Genomic DNA, 21,424 nt, shown 5'->3' with positions numbered 1-21,424 from the left:
CAAAGAGTTAATAATGCAAACGTCAGAAGAGCAGAGAAACCTTTATTGTAAAGTAACAAACGTTTACATGAAGCAGCTTTAAGAAGAAATACAGTACGTCACCACCTCTGGTTTTACCGTTTCAGATATATACTTCCATACATTTTTTTTTTTTTTTTTTAAACTTCAGAAATATATGAAAATATAATTTAATGCACTTGACACTGGACAATACATTCACTGTACACTATATCAAAGAGTTGTCTCCATACTGGCAGTTCAATTTTGCCATGATTCCTATTTGGACTTTAGTTCCTTAACACCAAGCTGTGAAAATAACCTAGTGGCTCAGATTTGAGAATTTCACGCTCGGTTTTCAATTACTTTAATTATTAAGTCTTTACAAATGGCTAACACATTTTTATGGCACAAACTAAGAGCTACATGTATTCCCTCGCAGCCTAAGAGCAGGACTATGAGAATGCAAATGTGCTGAATATACTGACACTAGTTCCTCTTTTCCCATTATCCATGACAGACAGCTAGTTTTGTGGGACCTGAGACCTGTACTATGAAACAGGATTTGGGCTTATCCAGGAAAAATCTGCTAAACCTGGGTTATCAACTCAATAAGGAGGTTCACTTCTTGCAACGTACATCGCCATGTTGACTTATCACATACACCTAACCTGTATTTGAGATAATAAACCAACAGGTACGAAATCTAACCAATCAGTTCTGTGGAAAATTTGAGGTTTTTCTTGATCATGTCAAGAAATGCAAATTCATAGAATCACTTTTCTTATATTCCTGTTATTCTTTTAAAGAAACAATATATAATCCTAAAAGGGGAACCCATTTGTACTTTGCATATAGGCTAAGCCTTTTTTTTTTTTTAATTTATGGTAAACTATTAGATTGTCCTGTGTGTTAAGTATAAAGCTGATACTGATAAGTTTTCCAACTTGCAGGGTCAGCATTCTTGTTAGTTTTCTTTCATAGCTTCAATAAAAGTGCTTTTTCAGTCATTTTCAACAAAGTACTTAAAGCTCAAACACATTCATACAGCACTTATATACTATAGTGCTTTTTGTTACTACACATACTCACAGCTGTGCTGCTTTTCAGTTTGTATTATGTCTTTAATTTTAGAAAAATATAAAAAGCTTCCTTTTTAATATCAATCTGTTGCCACAAGACCTGTCCATGTTTCTGATTGGTCAGATGCTGCCAACGCCATCCCACAGCTACTAAGCTGAAAGCCACCTCTGCCTGATTACCTTATCTGGGTTCACTTATGGCATAGATATTGTGGGTATGGTGAACCTGCTTCATAACTCAGGCCTCAGGCAGTCAGTGAATAGTAAACAGAGTGGGCTGACTGCCTGTGTTCAGCAGCTTTGAAAATAAAGTTATACAAAGACTTTTTGGAATGGTTTACATTTCAAGGCAACTGCTGTTATTACAGAAATCTTACAATACTGAAAAGATGAAATGATTGATGTACATCTTTCCTTGGAGCAATGTAGAACGTGCAACTGTACACTCACTGTATATACACTAGAAACAAGATGTTGGTAAAAATGCTAATTTATTTGGCAACTTTTATAAAAGTGCTTCAATCCCTTACTGTAAATAAGCATGGAAAACTGCTTACGTCTTCAGGGAAGCTGTCAGGAACATGAGGAACAATGACAGCTTAAATACTATCAGAACACTTGGGCAGGATTATGATGCTGAAATGTTAGCAAAGAAAAAAAAACCCCACCTGAGAACATTCTTTTGGTGCTCACACATATGTTTAAAGTAAAACTTATCAAAAATGTTTTGAATTCTTGTGATATGAAAGGAACAGTAACTACAATAAGTCCAACAAATGATCAGTAACATTAAGCCTATTAGAGATTGCCAAATAATGCTTTTATGCTGGATTTCATGCTATAAAACATTATATAAAAACACAGAATTTGTCTCAGTCACGTTTTATCCTAAAAAAAAAAAAAAAAAAAAAAGAAACTGTTCAATGTGACAAATGCATGGTATGATTGCTTCCTTTCTCAACAATTATCCCAATCTTTTCTCTCCTTCCCTTTAAACCAGAACGCCCAGCAGTACATGTAAGGCTACTTGTGACCTGGGCTAACACATGCCTTCACCATCTGTCAAATGATAAATAAATAAATGATAGTTTAAATGTGCAAAATGCAAAAATGTGAACAAAATAAAGATTCAACATTCTGAATAAAAGATATGAAAGAACAATAATATGTTTATACCATGCAATAGTGTGTAGTGTAGTAAAATACAACGAGAGGGGAAGAAAAGGGGGAGATTGGAAAGGGAGACAGCTGCTGCTGGTGATGGTGGTCTGTTGATGGTTGCTGACATAGCCTGAAGGCAAGTGCTGGTACCTCACTCAGGCTCTACTGCTGCAACTTGCGGATCATGTCAGTAGAGATGGGTGGGTGGAAGTTGATTGTGTGGTGGCGGAGACCCTGAGATGTTTTGTAGCTCTTCCCACAACGACACTTAAAAGGTTTGCGCACCCTTATCTGAGTTCGGTGGCCGTTCTTGGCATGATACTTAATTCCGTTTACATTCTGTAATGGAACAAGGAAATGAAAGAGCCACCACTTTAGACACGCACCAACCAAAGACACAACAAAATAACCTTGAAGCTATTGTAATTCAACCAGTCAGAGGACCAGGATTCTCTCTCTGCGAATGGAAGATGTGTAGAGTTAGTTCACATCTGCACTGACTCTCAAGTACTCTGACTCTCAGTTAGTTGATGTATTTTAAAATATTAAAATTAATATTATAGAGTTGTCCTTATTAGTGGAAAGACTGTTATTTAGTGCAGATATACATATTCCTTTTTTTCAAAAGGTGATTAGTTTATTTATAGTAGTCTGTGACTTATGGAGGAAACTGGTTGTGTTCTCCCCTGCATAGATTACAAAACCAAAGCAATGCAAAGTGTTTTTACTTGGACATAATCACATGTTAAGCCAAAACTCTTCACTGACACATTTCTGGTGCGTATAAAGCAGATGATTATGCTTATGATCATTTGATAGGAGACGCTCAGAACAGAAAGGGGAGAGCTGGAGGAGGAGAGCTATTGATTTTTAAATTCTGGTGTGCACTGCTTGGAGAAAAGAATATTGACACATAAAACTATACGCATGTGCGTCTGATTAGCTAGTCCAAAAGTATGAGCATAAAAGTATAGTTATATTAGGTTCCAATTGTCAGAATTGTTAGAAGGTCAGATTTCAGCACATCGCTGCAGAAATTAGCTGGCTTGGCTCTAAACCTTTGTTTCCTTTTATCCAAAGGTCTGAAGGCTGAGGAACAGATTGTTTCCCAGAACTGTGGCCTCCATCACAGTCCTTCCTGCCCCGCAAAATCACAAATTCTGAAAATTATAGGCACCTACAGATATAGTTATATACCCATCTTCATTCTTAGAGACCGGTACTTTAAAATCATGGTCATACCAAAATGAAAAAGGCAAGGGATATTATGATTGATCTAAAATATAGTGTATATAGTGTAGAGTTAGGGTAGGGTAGTCTATAGTGTAGCATTAAAGGAATTCACAGACTTGGGTATATCTATGATATTTACCAGTCAACATCTGAATGTAGGACAAGATGTTTTCTTGTTTCAAATCTATCTTGTTTTACTGCTAAACAGATGCCTAAGGCTGCCTGCTACCTCAGACTAAGTCATCGCCTATAACCCTGTCATTCACGTCAGCAATGCAATTTTCTCAGGCTGCACATAATTTATTCCAACCACACACACCAGATGTGGATGGAAAATGCTATAAAAACTCCACATCTCTGAAGTGGACTAGATGTATGCATTTCTGTTGTTGTAATGCTCAACTAAGAACCAATTTTCCATTGTCAACAGCAGGGAATCGGCTGGATTTATTTTGAAAGTAAATAAAATCACATCTCTCACACTTAATACAATGCAAATATGTCCGGTTTTCATTTGGTCTCTCTGGTCATGATAAAGATATTTCACACTGTTTTATTATGTTTACAACAGGCATCCTAATAAGATTTAAGAGACCACGAATGAAACTTACCTTATATCTCTTTTTACATCCTGGAACTGGGCATGCAAAAGGCTTTTCATCTCCTCCGTTCATGTACATGGAACTGAGGATGGACTCGGAGCTGATGGCGCTTTCTGTGGTCCATGACTCATCACTGTCAGACTCCTCAAACTCTACATCCTCTTCGTCACACTCACTTCCTGTTAGAGGGTGAAAGATTTAAAGTCAAACAGCAAACGCCTGAGGGCATCTTCACCAGGATTATATTACACAAACCTGCCTCCAAGAAGCTTTGTTTTATGCATATTTTCTATGACGATGAAACCCTGGCCTCTGAGCTTTCAGCCTGACCAACGTGGACCCTTCACAGCATGTGTTCAAGGATAGCATTCCCACAATCTTGACTTCATTTGTTGCAAGTTTTTGGAAAGACTGAAATATGCAAATTGTGGGAAAGAATTTAGGCATTTCATTGAGGTCTTAGGTCAACACGCTGCTATTGTTTTATTAATTCATTAAAGATGCCATTCCAGAAAAACGCATGCTTCACAAAAAGAAGACAGAAGTACGTGGGAAAACGCTGCAAAAAAAATAAAAGGGGGGTCCTGTTATTTATAAAGCTAAATAAAGAAACCTAATTAGCTGGACTTTAAGGGCTGTCCCTGATTTTTTGCAGCCTTACAGTGAGCTTCTTTATGGATGTCAAGTCAGGCCCAGCAAGCTCCAGAACTTTCTCACTGTCCCCCCCCACCCAAAAAAAAAACAAAAAAAAAAAAAAAAACCATCATAATCTATTATGATGTTTGTCCTTCTAATTTTTAATGGTATTAAAAAACATGTAATAATTCAATCATATAATTAATCTAAAGAATAGATTATGCATTTATGAGGGCATGGAAAGAAAAGATGAACACAGACACCATGCGGTCACTTTTCATGTCAACACCAGACACATGAAAGATTTTTTTATATAGTGACAGCTGAGGCAATAAAACACTGCAGCTATAGTGCCTGAACAGGCAAATACAAACTAAACAGACTCAAAGTGGCTGCTTGCTTGTAATTAAGCTCAATGAGGAAGACTGCTGCGGAGGCCACACTGGAGACTGGAATTACCAGCACCAACTCAGCCCGAGTCAGGGAACATTTCTCCCAGGGAATTGATCAAAGTCAGCAAAACTCTCTGATCGTGGGACTTCCCGATCCTGAAAGGACTTCTTTTAGTAGAATAGTTCTTTCAGCAGGATGTAGCAAAAAGACAAAGCCCACAGACTGTGTGAGGTTTGTTCTTGGTAGTGTTGCATGTGGATAATTTAATTCAACAAAAACAAAGACTGTCAATCACAAAAAAATATTTTTTGTTATTCAACCTGTGTTTTTTAGCTGATTTACTTACAGGATAATTCATTTAGATGATACTAAAAACAGAAACTTTGGCTTTAACATGGATATTAAACAGAGAGATACATATAATAAATATTAGGTGTTAACAGTAAACTATTAGATTTCCTTATAATAAAGACTCAGCACAAGGATCAACACCAGGAATGACAAACTGTAGTAACCAATCATTTAACTGTAGCTTCAGTTAGAAAAATACATGAATGTTAAGCATCTGGAAATACACATCCTATCCTGGAAACCTAATTAGATGAACTAGTGTGTTGATTATTACCTGTAGGTGTGCTGCTACGGAAAGAAGAAGAAGGGGTGATGGGTGGGGTGACTGGAGGGGTGAGGTTTCCACTGGCGTGGCGGGGTGGTGTGGAAACATTGCTACGTGACAGATTGCCTGTAAGAGACAGAGACAACTTGGGCTGCACCTTCTTCTTCAGGGCCTCGTGTTCTCGCCTTGCAGCATCTGTCATGAACCTGGCATTGTGAGGTATAAAACTTGTAAGGGTTCGCAAACTTTTTGGATGGAAAAAAAGAGCATCATCTCATTCAGACTACAATCTAGTGTACTGTAGGTTTGCTACTGTTTAAGAAAAAAAAAAAAATCAGTGGCTGCATTTCCCTTTGGGCTTTATGATTGACAGTAAAGTCGTCAGCAAATGTGCACCATAAAACCAAAATGTTAATATAGACACTGTTAAAGCAAATGTGGAATTAACAAATTAGGTGATAGCCACATCAAGATGTGTTTGTGTGAGCAGGGAGACAGAGGCAGACCTTCTTGTACAATGGTTTGCTGCATAAGGCTCTTAAAACGACTGCACAAGCAGCATATCAAAGACAACCAGGATGAACGCAGTGCAATAAAACACCCAACTGCCAAATACTGTAGCAATTCATTTAAGCAATCCACCAGATGACGTTTTTTTAGATTGTTGGTAGAACCTCAAAGGAGTACAGCACAAACTTTTCTAGTTAAATCTTTTCAGGCAAACCACTAATAATATTCATCTTATGATTTTGTCAGATTTTAGTAAATTAAAGTCACTTTACTGAAAACTGAGTTACTGCATTACTAAGTTAACCTTCAGTGGGGTTATTTCAAAAGGAAACTTGTTTCTTTACCTGTTGATATAGCTAAGAGCAACATATGTTGGCTGCTGCTGCTCCTGCTTCTCTAGGAGACATGGGTCTGTATCTGGGAAGACAAGATAGACATAAAGGCAGAAATTTAGCCACAAAATATACCAGTGAACAATGGCACAATTCTTCAATTTTACATTAAAGTTTGTCATATTTTCATGCCAAGGTTATTTTATTTTTTGTTATCCATTTATTGCCCTAAGACAACTGTTCTACTGAATTGAATTACTTATACATTTTGGTCCTTAATTACTTTTCAGGGTCCCTACACTCCAAACAGTTTCATATAACAAAAAAAAAGAAAAAGAAAAAGAAAAGAAGAGTGAAATGAAAATAAAATATGTATAACTAATAGATAATATATCTGGTTATATAATAACTATTATATGAAATTACATAAAGCAAGTTGCTATATAATAACTTCAGAAGTACTACAGCAAACAAACTACATTCAAATATTCATACCTATACCCAATACATAAACTAAATACAATAGAAAACGTTTTAAGCTATACAGTCAAAAACTAAAGACATCTTTAAGCTGTTTTAAATGTAATCCATTACATCATTTTACAGAACAGCTGCTGTATGATCATGGTGACAAAAACATAGGTAGGTATTCCAGAGAGAAGACAGCATCAGAGCACTACATTATCTCTCATCAGAATACAAGAAGAACGAATCACCAATTACATGCGAGGCTAGCATCATCAAGCTTCATATGAGCTTTTGTGATTCATACGACCAACCCGGTACAGCTTTAAAGTAATAAACATTTCACATTTTAAAACAAAAATGAATTTGTGTCAATGCACCATAAGGCAGAATGGTGTTTTTGACCTAAATAAGGATAGCCAGTTCTCCCTCCAATGCAGTCTTGGTGTCACAGGGAGGATGAAGCACACAAAAGTATGCATTATCCACCTAGAACTGGCCTCTCAACCAAAAACAAACCCAAAACAAAAAACCCCAACAACCTGAAAACTATCCCAATTATTTTCAGTGATATGCCAGGCTGTGTTGGATGCACTGTTGTGTTCCATGTTTGTGGCAAAGTACTTTTTCTACCCAGACAGGCAGGCACAGAGGAAAGGTGCGGCTATGTGGGAACTTGTGCTGACTTTAGTGATTTTTAAAGGGGTGTTTTTAGAAGCCAGCTTTATTGTGCATGTTGACACAGTGGAAATATAATCAGGAAGAGTTTTGGCAACAAAAATGAAAAGGAAAAAAATAGAGCAGCTAGTAAATATGGAGGGCTTTAGATTTAGAGAAGTATCCTTTTCAAAACTTTGGCACCAGATAACGTTAACATGACAAACGGCTATGTAAGTCATCTGTAATCTACTCTGTGTCATACTAACACATATATGAATAAATTAAGGGTCTTTGCGGTCTTGAAAAAGGTTAGTCAGTGTGCACCTTTGCAGTGCGCTTTGATCAAGAGTTCCAGGTATTCATTTGTGTGGAAGAATTCGATAGGATGTGTTGTCAAGAAAAGGATGTGGGCTCAGCTCTGAAAATATTTTGTAGAACTACTCAAAAGCAAGGTATTGTGCAATGCACATCATTATTGTTTTAAAGATGATGTAATGATTATCAAGAAAACTGATGCTGGAGAAGATCCATAAGCTGATGTTAGCTTCTAAACCAGCTTCTCGTGTCCTTTGAAAGACGTCTACAAAGTTCATGTCATATCTGCTTAACGTTAGAAAAAAAAAAAAAAAAAAAAAAAAATGTCCAGACTGTCAATTCAGTTTTATCTATACAGCACCAAATCACAACAACAATCAAGGTGCTCTATATTGTAAGGTAAAGATCCTACAATATTAGAAAGAAACCCCAACAATCGCACAACCCCTGGGAGCAAGCACTTGGAAACAGCGGGAAGGAAAAACCTCAGACAGAACCAAATTTAGACATGAAAACCCAGAGCAAAAAGAGACAAGACAAGAATGGGAGAAAGAACCAGAGTTTAATAGTTACTGGTAATTAAATGCAGTGATGTATAAATACACAGGGAGTTAAAACAGTGAAGAAAAAAACAAACCACTCATACATGTATCACTGGAAGCCCCCAAGCAGCCCGAACCCATTGGATCATAGCCAAGGGATGGCTTAGGGTCACCTGATCCACCACCCAACTATACGCTTTATCAAAAAGCAAAGTTTTAAGCCTAATCTGAAAATTAATGAGGCTGTTTATCTCCCAAATCACAACTGGGATATGGCTACATAGTAAAGGGGCCTAATAATAAATTACAACAGTGTAGCCTAGAAGTAATACATTCATGAATAAATGTATGAAGCATCAGTAATATTGCACAAATGAATGGAGGCTGTCCTACATTTTTGTTTAATGTAATCATTAAATATTTCTCACAGTACTGGAGGTCAAAGCAATCCCATTTAAAGTAAATATCTGGTTACACACCAAATTTCGAAGATTTGTAGGACCAGGTACACACACTTAAGCTTTTTCTGAATTTAAAAGCAGGAAATTAGAGATAATCCAGGCCTTTATGTCATTAAAGCTATAGTTTAACTTAATTTGTATGATCTGGCTTCATAGATAATTAAAGCTAGGTATCACCTGCATAGCAATGAAAATATATGCAGTGTTTTCCCAATAGTATTGACTAAGGAAAGCATGGACAATGTAAAAAGTATTGGTCCCAGCAAAGAACCCTGTGGAACTCCATGACTAACCTGTGTGAGGACTCCCTATTACCCTGCACAAATTAAAATCTGTCAGATAGATATAATTTAAACCACTGCATTGTTGTTTTTTTAAATAACAATTTTGTGTTCTAATCTCTGTAGTAAGATTTTGTGGTCAACAGGATCAAACACTGCACCTCAAATATAACCAGACAATAACAGAGATGAGCCCACTGTCAGAGGCAGTAAGAAGATCATTTGTAACATTGACTATTTCCATTTCTGTGCTATGACGCACTCTAAATCCTGACTTAAAATCTTCAAAAAGTAAAAAACAAAACATTTCTTTGCAAGTAATCATTTGATTAATTAATTGTGGTATACGTTTTTGAGTAGAATTGAGGGGTCTAAAGGCATTTCGATGGTTTAGAGGAACACATTATTGAAGTTAACTCAGAAAAACAAAAAATTGAAGACAAAGACTAAATAAATGTTAGCAGTTTTGAAAGTGGCTATACTTAATGGCACATCTGTGGGGCGGCTGTGAATATTTTTTCTCTAATGGTTAAAATTTTGTTCTGTTCTGTTCTACAACACTGTTTTATATAAAATATAGAACAAGACTGCTCAGGAGCCTTCTGTTTTAAATTTCCATTGCAGTTTTTAAAAAAAGCTGCTCTGCAGACGCCACATTGCTTACACATGACCACACTTGACACATACTGTGTTTTCCCATGCTGTGCTCCAGACATTCATCTTGCTCAGTGGTGCTAAATGTACAACAATAGCCAATCTCCACACCCTGAGGTGAAGCAGGGCTGACTTCAAACACTCTTCCCACTGCTGTCCATGTGGGCAAAGAGAAGATGCCCCATAAAACAACAGTTTCTACCACTTACCAACTAAACCTCCATGTCCACCTCTGTGAAAGACTGCTACCCCCATGTGGTTAAAACTATTACTCATTTTGCCTATGTGCTTATTTGTACACTTACACTTAAACACTTACACCTAAGGCCATTTCCAACACTGAATTTTAAATTATGGTTTTGTAAGGTACAAATACTAAAGTGCTGCTTTAACAAGCTATGTGTATTGAGTAACAAAAAATAATTCTAATCATACTGATAATTGCCAATTTCTATTTGATATAATATAAAAAAAAATACTAAGGCATTGATATGAAACACATGGTAAAGATGCAATTAAAGTTCTTGGTTAAAGGAGTAAGCAACACCTTTTTCATGCTGTAATAAAAATCTTGAGTCATGCTCATTTATTGCTTCCACTGCCTTGGGATTTTACTCCTGTTTGCATCTTTCTTTGTTTAGTGTTTTCCCTGAGTTCGAATACAATTCTCCTGGACAGAAAGACCTAGAGGGTCAAAGAAGAACTTGTTAGGTTTAGGGGCTCTCTTTCCCTTTTAGGTGACTATTTATTTTGTCTTCTAAATATACCTGCTATTTATAAAACTGCAAGGCTGGAGTTGAATACCACACCACCACTTTTCAGTAGTGGATGCTGGTACCACATGTTTGCAGACTGGTCATATTCTAACTTTTGTTCAAACACACTGATTAGAAGTTCCACTTAATACATCAGACTTTTGATGTATAGGAGAAATATAGGTTAAGCTAAATGTAGAAAAAATCCAAATGAGAGAGATTTAAATTATGCAGACAATTGTTCATAAAGACATGGACACCTCACACAATGCTCTAAATTTTTATCAGTGAAACCCAAACCACATTTAAGCAATATAAATATAAAAAAATATAATCAACAAGGCATCAGTCAGTCAGTCTTAATTTAAAGTCACCATAGGCGTCAGAAGGCAAAGAGCTTTGTACAGTTAGTTTGTACAGCCAAATATCTAGTAAATTGTGGCAGAGTGTTATGATAGATAGAGCAGGTCAAATCTCAGCACCTAAGGCAGAAGGTTTCTTTCAAGGCCTCAGTCGTAAGCAAGTGTTTCATTAACAGTGGATTTATCCCCAGCGAGAAGGATAGCACACCTCTCTTTACTCTCCAGCCAAAGTCATGGAAACATAGAGTAGGAAAGACACATTCATTACGACACTATTCCCATGCCAAAAGCACAGGACTGTGCATATACTACTGTAGGGACTTTTCTGAGCTGTGGGTAATGGCATGTGTCTGTGAGAGAGTGCACAAGAAATCCCTACTAAAATCCCTAATGAGTTTCAAGCAAAGGAATGGCGGTCTGCTCATGCAGCAGTGGATCGGTCTGTCCCTGCACGCTGTAAATCACACACACCTCAGGTAGGACCAGAGAGGAGGCCAGCAGGGGCCAGCTCCCCACAGCCTCTGCTATTCTTTTGGGGCCACCAGCAGTCAAGCACCAGGACGAAGGCGCCTCAAATAGAGATGGGAACCCCTCTAATCAGACTACACAGGTGGTCCACTTTGGTGGCCAGTTATTAGAAGCCTTCTGGGAAACAAAAAAAAAAAAAGGGGATTTATTTATCATCGCTACTTCTAGAGGCAAAGAAGCACAAGCTCCTTCATGGTCAAGTGGGAAATAAAGACAAATCATTTAATATGTAATTTGATTTCTGATTTCCACTGACATTTTATCAAATTATTTCAAAATATGTATTAGTTTAAACCACTTTCTGCTCTGCAATCCAAAACATTTCTACACAAGTTGTGGTTTTCAGCAAATTCCCCTTTTCCCCCCACAAACAACACACAGTTCACAAAGAAAAGTTTTCATTTAGCAACATGCAAGAAAAAAAAAAATCTGGATACAATGACAAACGCTGTTAATTTTTGTAGTAATGTTATTTAAAAAAAAAAAAAAAAAAAAAAATTTATTGGACCTAAACTCTTTTCCAAAAGCGCACTGAACTTTCATCTAGGAGTTTGTCTTGCCAGTTTTTTTAAGCATTTCTTAAGACTTTAAAGTATTTCAATTAAGAGGTCTAGCCTTGACATGATGATGCACAATCATTTACATTTTGGTATAAACCACTTAATTAATTTATGTGACACTTGTGTATGAGAGTGAATCCTGACTGAATTAGTGGTTTCAGTGCATCTCTGGACCACTAAGACATTCTGTGAAAAGAAACCTAGAGACTATCACACAACAAACCTTCCTGGGGCAAGGGGAAGTGACGCCTGCTATTCTCCCCTAACACCCTTCACGACAAACACACACACACACACACACACACACACACACACACACACACACACACACACACACACACACACACACACACACACACACACACACCTCTCTCATTTCCACCAGTGTCTAGCTCTCCACCCTCATGGCCAAATGCACTGCAGGGTAGAGCAGAGTGGTGAGCATTATGGTGACATGTTTATGGTGGCTCTGAGCAGCAGGGAACATTACCAGGAGTGGTGGCACAGGTAATTCATTACAATGTGACCTCGAAGGAGGAAATGAAACAGAGTCAATCTCCATGTGTACAAGCTGCCTTTGTGGCTTACTGAAAAAACATGGCAGGGTTCAAATAATCCATTATCGATGTGTTTAATTCAGACAGAACCTCATGTGCTTTCACAAAGATGTGTTTTCACAAACACATACCAAAACATACAATAATTATTTCTTATGGCCATTTACTAATTTTGATCCATCTGGAGAATACATTCTTAATGAATTAATTATTTCCCTGGTGTATCAAATAATAAAAAATATGAGTTTCTTAATGTTTTCTGACAAACAGTCCCAATCCCAAAAATACTGAGCTTACAGTAAAACATGGCAAAGCAACAAATCGTTAAAAATAACTAATATTTTTAGTTTTTGTTTAAAAAAATGACTTCAGATTGATTTTCTGTTACTCTGATAATAAATAAACCATTCCAGCACGGTGTGCCAGGAATAATTATTTTTAAATTTGAGTCTGAATTTAACTTTGCAGCTGTTTCGTTTATAAACTTGTGTTTTCGGAAGGCTAAAGAAGTCCTGTGCATAGCAAAGCAATGTGCGTAGTAACCAGGAAAGTAACCAGGAAACAACTTTAGGTCAAACTTGGGTGTTACAGATAAAATTACTAAAATAATAGACTCCAGCAAAAATATCACGTTGACTACGCATGTTGTGTAATGTCAACATAGGCTGTACATTATCTCCTGTGTGAAACCTTTTTATGAAGTATGTTGCAGTCACCGCACAGGAACAGAAGCAGCAGTGTCGGGGGTTGGGGAAATGTAATTAGGCTCACCAGGTGCACAGATCAGGGAACTAGTTGCCGTTTCCCAAATTTATTACTTCCGCGCAGATTATGAGGGTGCAGAGCAAAATCTACCAAACGAGCCTCCAGTGAGGACTGGCAACAAGCAGACTCATTGTTATCGTGTATGGACACTACAGGCCATCTACCCAGCAGCACATACGCACACACTAAAAGGTTTAAATAACACGATCGCCATTTTCTTTTGGTCTACAGTGGCCTGGTTGCCCAGTGAGAAAGTAAACATTTCAGTGAATAGGTGGGTGCAGTTTTTATACCACACAAGAATATCAAGTTCACAGGAGCTCTTTCAGGCTTAAGCCAGCACGCATTACAGTCAGAATTCAAACTTTCCTCGTCCTGATTAGCATGTGCCAATTTTGCTCACAAAGGCCCAAGAGGACAGCCTGACTCTCATTATTAACTTAAAACTCAAAATATAGTTTAATTCACAATGGGGTTAAAAAAAAATAACCCCACTACCTTGAGTTTATACTTCATCTGGGCTGATAATCTATATTTTCATTGCAGCTAACAAAAAAGCAATACGTTTCAATATTCTCTTGATAAATGACCCTAGCTAGACTCTTCGATCAGGCTAGAATGTGAAAAATATGTAGAGTTGTTAAAATGAACTGACTAACTTCTGGCCTATAATACCCATCTAAAAAGACAGCAACCAACAGCAAAGGAGCGCCACCTTTTGTTCACACACCCAACCAGCAGGCTGGCTAGCAGTGGACAAGCATGTGTTCTTGTTTTCCAGGCGCCTAATTATAATGGAGAATGTTCTTTAAGCAGCAGGCCACCAGATGAGGAGGAAGACATGCCAAATCAAGCACTCGCTCTGTAATTATGCTTCACAGGCACTTGGCACAACGCGCAAGATTTCTCACTTCTCAGAGTGAGCACAGGCCAGCAGACAAAGGAGGGGGGCAGCAAAGTTTTTCCACTTTGAGCCAACTAATTGCTTCATTATTCCCCAATAAGTCATTTGGAAGACTTTTTTTTCTAAGGCTAACACCTTGGACACATGCACAGCACACAGTCAGAGAGCGGAGGATATTAAAGCCAGTCAGGCAACAAACAAGAACAACAGAGACAGCTGAGCCCTGTCAGCTTCAATAGCAAGAGTCTGAAATATTACATTAGGGAACAGATGTAGTTCCCCACAGTTTGACGATCACATGTTCAAATCGTGAGGATTGGAATTCACTTTCTTGACTAGCCTTTGTTAAAAAGACATAAATGCCTTAGCACTTATCAAAAAAATGCAGTATTCATAACATTTTAATATAAAAACGTGACAAGCAAGGATTAGATCGAAATGAAAAACCACAGGGCACTCTTCATAGGGTGGGCTTTCCATGCTTTGTCCTCCTTTTTGATTTTAATGGGGACCATAGTTTACAAAATGAGTGTCATATTGTATTAGATAAGATGTGAAACTAGTGACTGAGATCAAAAACTAATTAGGAAAATATTTACTTAGGGCAGGGGTCCCCAATCTCAGGCCGGTGTCCCTGCAGGTTTTAGAACTCACCCTGGGTCAACACACCTGAATCACATGATTAGCTCATTGCCAGGCCTCTGGAGAACTTCAAGACATGTTGAGAAGGTAATTTATCCATTTAAATCAGCTGTGATGGATCAAGGACATCTAAAACCTGCAGGGACACCGGCCCTCGTGGACTGAGATTGGGGACCCCTGACTTAGGGTATACACATGGAGGCCATAGGCATGGAGGCCATGAACTACTGCATTTGGTTCACTTTTTGGATCCAGTAGCTACAGAATTTACAGTTGAGGTCAGAAATCTGGATACGCTCATCAAGACTGATGCTTAATAAGTTCTCGTTAATGATTGTGATTGACAACTGGCAGTTTCTCTTTAACAATGTAAAAATGATTAGTTTGACACCACTCACTGATTAAGCAATAATCTGAGCAATGGGAAAGTCCAAGGAACTCGGCGTTGTAGGGTTACACAAGTCGGGAAGGTCTCTTGGAGCCATTTCTAAACAACTGCCCATCATAATTTCAAACAACTTCATGCAGAGTTGCAAAGTTACAGACATTCTGTACTTCAGTATAAGTACAAACACTACTGTTAAAAAAATACTCCAGTAAAAGTTGAAGTACTGATTCAATTTCTTTACTCAGGTAAAAGTCAAAAAGTAGAGACTCAAAATAAGAAAGCAAAAAAATAATTCTTTGGAGGATGTTTCTGGTTTTGTGCAAAGAAAACTGAATTTTTTTTATTGTAATTATGCTCAGCTTGAACCTGAAGAAAAAGAAGGAACGTAAAAAAAAAATCAATCTGATTTCTGTTGCCTACATTGTAGAGGGTGACACAATTTCTATTGAAAGCTCCAGTAGATTTTCTTAGTGTACATGCTGTGATCAGCTGACCTGCTGCCCACTGTGGATTTACACAACTGAATTTAACAAGAAGTCAGCAGATGTTTCACAGCTGACACCACACTGTTTATGCTGTCTTTATATTAGTCAGTATGAAGTTGATATAAGGGTGGAATTCAGCGAATGAATCTAAGCATCATCAGCTTATCTTCAAATTCATCTCTGCTACACTTGATGTTGATGGTCTACCTCAGTTTGTTTAGCAGCAAATTTCACAATATGAAAAAAACATAATGTCAGATGTACAGACCCAATATCTGATTTAAAAACATTAGGACTTTTCCAGTTTATCAAATCCCACTGAGCAGTCCTTACCTTTAAATCTAACCTCTCTTCTCCCTCTCATGTCCTGTCTTTCTTATCTTTCTCCATCTCTGAGTGAAGTTAGCTCTCTTCCTTTTCTCTCCCTGTGAAATACAGAAGCTGGACCTTTAGCTAGCAACACACTGTGAGACAAACTGCACAAAAACAGTTTGTGTGTTTGCTGATGTTTGCTGAGCTGATAGAAATGACCTGACACTTAAAAAAAAAAAAGTAACTCCCTTTATGCTCACTCCCCTTCTGTAGCACTAGCTAGATGCCAAAGTACCTCAACTTATGGACACCTGCGGTAATTCGATGTTGTGGCAAAAAACAAACAAAGAAACCACTGTCCCCTGTTTAACCTTTGACTATGGCACATGTCATCTCTTTTTATGTCACATCCTCTGATGATTAATAAATGCAGGCTCGCAGTGACAAAACAATAACTCCCCCCAAATGTGTTAAAGCAAAAGTAACAAGCCTGTTATGAAAATGTAAGAAGAAAGTGCAGATATTTGTTTTAAAATTGTGGGGAGTAAAAGTAAAATGTTTTCAGAAAAAACTACTCAAGCAAAGAAGAGATACCTGAAAATTGTACTTAAGTACACTAACAAAGTACTTTACTTGTTACTTCCCACCTCTGACCACATGCAGCTACAAGTTATTCGGATGTGACATCACTTTGCCAAGGGCTGGAAGAAGACCCAAACTGTCACCAACAGATGAGAGGACACTGGTGAGGATGCTCAGCAACAACCTAGAAATTACCAAGGCTCAAGTCTGCCATGAACTGGAAATCACTGGAACACCAGCGTCACTGTCCACAGTGAAGCAATTTTTGCATCACCATGGACTGACAGGATGCCAAACAAGAAATGAGCCCCTAGTCCAAAATAGACACTTTCAAGTTCAACTGAGATTATAACTGCCCACACAGGCAAACCAAATTCTAGAGAAAAGTTTGATGATCAGATGACAAAAACGTTGAGCTATTTAACCACAATGTCAAGAGGTATGTTTTCATGATGTGTTTATAGGAGTAAAGGGTGAGGCTTTCAAACCTAAGAAAACTGTCAAGCATGGTGATGGTAGCATCATGCTTTGGGGCTGTTTCGCTGCCAGGTATGTTGCACAAAGTCAATGGAATAATGAAGCAGGAAGAGTACCTTCAAGTTTTTCACCTTCACCTCCACCACACATCAACAGCTAGACGGGTGAAACTTGGACAAAACTGGGTTTTCCAACATGACAGTGATCCCAAACACACATCAAAACATGGTTTTGAAATGGAAAAAGGAGGCTAACATTAAACTTCTGGAAAGTCCCAACCTCAACCCAACTGAATATTTGGAGACTGTGCTTAGCTGGGTCCCAATCAATGTAACTGAACTCTATAAATTCTGCCAGGAAGAGTGGCCAAATATCCAACCAGAATTATGCCAAAAGCATAATTCTGGTTGATGGCAACTAAAAGCATCTGGTTGAGGTGTAACTTGCTAAGTGAAATTTAACCAAATATTAGTCAAGTGTATGGATATATTTGAACCTGTGTGGATTTGAGAAAATCCAACATAAATTCAAACTTGTGCACCCAATTCTTATTTTGTAAAATTATTAGACATGCACACTGCACAAGCGTTCCACCCTGAAAAAGAACAGATTAAAGAAATCACTCAGAACTCATGTTCATGATGAGTGTATGTAAACTTTAGACCATAGCTGCATATTCAGTCTATAGTTGTTTCCTTTTTATTCTAAAAGAGGGATTTTTTTTCCACTTCATTTGCATATTGAGGTTAATTTAAATTGGTTTACAATCTTTACCTACTTAAATTCAAATGCATTACACTGCACTAACTTAAGATAACTAATGAAGTATCCCTCCGCAGAAAAAATGTAATCAGTTAATTTCAATTCATTAACAAAAGCAACTTATATTAAGATTAACTATGTGCCAGCCGAACTCATTTAGATAAACTCCCCGAGAGGCTATAAAACAGCAATCAGAAAAAAAAAATGATGAACAGGCTAATAAAATAAATATTTCCACAGCCCCATCTATAATTGCTTCCCAATCTCCACCCACAGGCAGTGGCTATTATTGTCTTTCCCAGCATGAACTAGAGGAGGCGCCATTAAATGATAATCTTTTGGGGTAGGAGGCAGCATCTGTGTTGCTAGCCTGCAGTAGATAAACACCCATGTGGAATAGCATAGGTTTAGATTTGGACATTGTAGAATAACACTGGTTTTCTAACTTTTTCTTGCACTTGTCTTATGAAGGCAAATTATGGAAATTTACCAAGCAATACAGTTCTCAGTTTCCAGCCAATTTTCCCAAATTTTAGATTTGGGGCATTGTATATCTACAAAACGAAGAATACAACTTATAAAAACAAAAAAAGAAACAAAACAAAACAAAAAAACCCCACATATTAAATAATAGATAACTCCAAGGTGCTTTGAACTAAGACAGATAATAAAAACGCTGGTAGTTTGGATAATATCTGAATTGTTGAACAATATTGGTTAGATAATATATTTCCACGAGTGTGTGTGTTTTTCATACTATTGTTCTCTTTTGAAGGGCCAATACCCAGACGTAGTATTTTTTTCCTATGTCAGCTGGCGAAATGATATGCAATGTATATTTTTATATAGCCCAGTTAACTACGTTGTCAGGCGGACTGAAACAAGCTGCTGACTTTAAGTTGACTCACGACGTTTCCAGCTACGCGCGCGGGCCTGGCGCTGCATTAACTAATTGCACGCGCGACCCGGGCGCATATAGTAACTTCCAGTTTGTGTTTCTTCGATGTTGCAGCAGTAAAATAACACAGTGACACAGCTTTGAAAGAGAAAAAGAAGAGGGGAAACATCAACTGCCACCACACCTAGCAACAGGGTTGTCAGGACGCAGGAAGTAACTTGCTAGGTTGCTAATTAGCCACGTATGCTAAGCTGCAAACCGGGGCCATGGCCATTGCAGGCTGGGGCTCGGTACTTATCAGTTCTTACCGATGTGGTTATCCTCGATGTGGACGATGAGCTCGGACAGCGAGTCGAAGTGAAGTCCGCAGCCCCCGAATCTGCAAGCGTTGGAAAAGAAGGAAGCAGCGGCGATGCCTGTCATGGTCGCTGCAGCATTAGAAATGCGGGGAAACAGCGGGGCGGACAGCGGTGGAAACAGCTGGAGCTCGCACTGGCAGCAGGCTGACTTCTCTCAGCTGCGTCAAACCAGCTGGAGACACTTAATGACACCGGAAGTGAGGCTGTTTGACTTTCATTAAAAAAGCCAAACAATTTTTCTAAATTGCCTCTAGTTATACAGTTCGTATCCGAAGTGAGTCCTTATGGCACGCCTGCAGTGAAGGGATGGCAATATGTTAGATGAAAATTAAACTTTTGGCAAACTAGGATACATTGTTAGAGTTTAGGGTCGTACAGGATATTAAATGAGAATTGAAATAGACCTCATCTTAAAGTTTATAAACATTTTCGTATTCCCTTTAAAAGACGTAATCATTTTTTTTTAAATATAATTGTGATTATTTTAAATAAAAACACACAATGTTGTTGCCATTGTTATGCCAAGAGCCTAAATATACTTTTCGAAACGTCATCTTTTGGTCTGTCTAGCTACATTAATCACTTATTTAAAAAATTAAAAGTTTGTTTATAATTACGTGAACTGTTGGTCAAATTTGAATTATCAAGTAAAACAGCAGATAAGTAAACGTTAGATGACAATTATCTAATAACAAAAGTGCGATTTTACACACACACACACACACACACACACACACACACACACACACACAAACTGCATTCCTAGAAACTGTGTAGTACGGTAGTTGGCTATATAGTTCTTGTAATGCTTTATAGGAAGTTGCTTTTTGAATAGTTTGCCTAATTTAACGCATGGAGTTTGCACACTTGGCTTGACTAATTAATAGACATCGTCACTGCAAATATTTTTCCTTATATTGACTTATTTGTATGCCTTTTCTTTCAGTTTTCAAATTACCTTTAATTAAGTGCCAGGTAGGATGTGCGTCACTTCAACAAACTAAGTAAGTGTCTGCCTTCACCGGAATCGTATTCTAGAACTGACTGATGCTTGTTACATTTGCAATTATGTGCAAATATTTTGTAGTAAATGTGGTTAATTAATAAGTCGTGCTGTGAATTCCACTTTGGAGCAACAAGTAGCTTAAGAGCATCTAATGGCCACAGAGCGGCAGTATTGGCCAGTGAATAGAGGTAAGTCATGTTCAGTGGATTAAAGGTCTCCCAGGACTATCTCTAACTCAGCCAACAGTATAGTCCTACAAGAGGTTTCATCCTTCCTAAGGATTTTATTTTTATATGTTTTTTTTTCCTACTATCAACAGCACTTCACATGCCTTGTTCTGCAAAGTGATTTTATTTTCTGAGGTAGTCTGAGGTAGAGACAGGCTGGAATTAAGTGCATGCTGCCATTTTTCATCGTTCATTAATGCATAAAATCAATTTGAAAATGTGCACAGGTTCTGAACAACTACAGCATGTGTACGCTACATTTAATTAAATTACTTGTCAGAGTAACAGATCTGAAACATTTTGTGCCTTGTCATTAATCTAATCTGGAGCTGCTTTTCTTTCTCCCCCCCCCATCTGACTGTTTTCAGGAGAACAGAGTGACTGATGCAACAACTTGTAAGAGAGAAACACGGGTCTCTACAATGTATATGTGACAATATGCAACAAATGTTCCTTTTAAAAGAGGCAAAAAAGTGAGTGGAAGAATTCTTTAGTTACTTTTTTTGCATCCATGGACTGTGTGGTAACTTTGAGTCTGTGCCTGATGGATGTGTAATGGGTCATAACTGGGCTCATCCAAATTTCAGACCAGTGATGGTAAAACTTTTTTCTTTTCCAGTTATGCATGAGAACACTGTGGGATATTACTATGAAAGCATTACATCACTCACAGCTTCTTGTTTGAGGAAACTGATGGGTTTCTTTTAAAAATCCTGGCATGGCTTATCCTCTGTTATTTATTGAAGTTTTTGCTTGATGGGTAAGGCTTCACCTAATCATTACTCTTAAGTTTAGAGATGAGGTAATAGATATGTTTGAGATTCTTTGGGCTTAGGATGTACTGAATAGACTGTTCAACCTCACTGTGGAAACACATGCAGGCAAAGTCACGTTTAACAGCTGCTCGTAAGTGAC

The 21,424-nt window shown here is 37.8% G+C and overlaps 1 protein-coding gene across 2 annotated transcripts; it reads right to left on the bottom strand.

Annotated features, from left to right (window-relative positions):
* Positions 1 to 22: 22 nt before the first annotated feature.
* jazf1b (JAZF zinc finger 1b) lies at positions 23 to 19,480 on the bottom strand. Of its 2 annotated transcripts, XR_005695734.1 has the most exons (6): positions 19,226 to 19,480; positions 6,575 to 6,647; positions 5,730 to 5,926; positions 4,085 to 4,254; positions 1,306 to 2,579; positions 23 to 1,234 (listed from the first exon to the last, which is right to left on the bottom strand). XR_005695734.1 is itself a non-coding variant. In XM_040031156.1 (5 exons), exons 1-5 carry the CDS (start codon positions 19,338 to 19,340, stop codon positions 2,403 to 2,405), a joined length of 732 nt encoding a protein of 243 aa, XP_039887090.1. In that variant the 5' UTR covers positions 19,341 to 19,480; the 3' UTR covers positions 23 to 2,402. The 2 variants fall into 2 exon arrangements, 1 of the variants encoding a protein (XP_039887090.1); XM_040031156.1 differs by having other exon boundaries at positions 23 to 2,579.
* Positions 19,481 to 21,424: the final 1,944 nt, after the last annotated feature.

The sequence above is a fragment of the Simochromis diagramma genome, unplaced genomic scaffold (genome assembly GCF_900408965.1).
Source record: "Simochromis diagramma unplaced genomic scaffold, fSimDia1.1 OVJJ01000361.1, whole genome shotgun sequence".
NCBI lineage: Eukaryota > Metazoa > Chordata > Actinopteri > Cichliformes > Cichlidae > Simochromis > Simochromis diagramma.
This window is presented reverse-complemented; position numbering and strand designations above follow the sequence as displayed.

Coding starts and splice junctions, on each gene's coding strand:
- jazf1b (XM_040031156.1), bottom strand. CDS start 19,340: ATGACAGGCATCGCCGCTGCTTCCTTCTTTTCCAACGCTTGCAGATTC. Junction 6,648..19,225: donor CATCGAGGATAACCACATCG/GTAAGAACTGAT, acceptor TTGTCTTCCCAG/ATACAGACCCATGTCTCCTA. Junction 4,255..5,729: donor CCGTAGCAGCACACCTACAG/GTAATAATCAAC, acceptor ACCCTCTAACAG/GAAGTGAGTGTGACGAAGAG.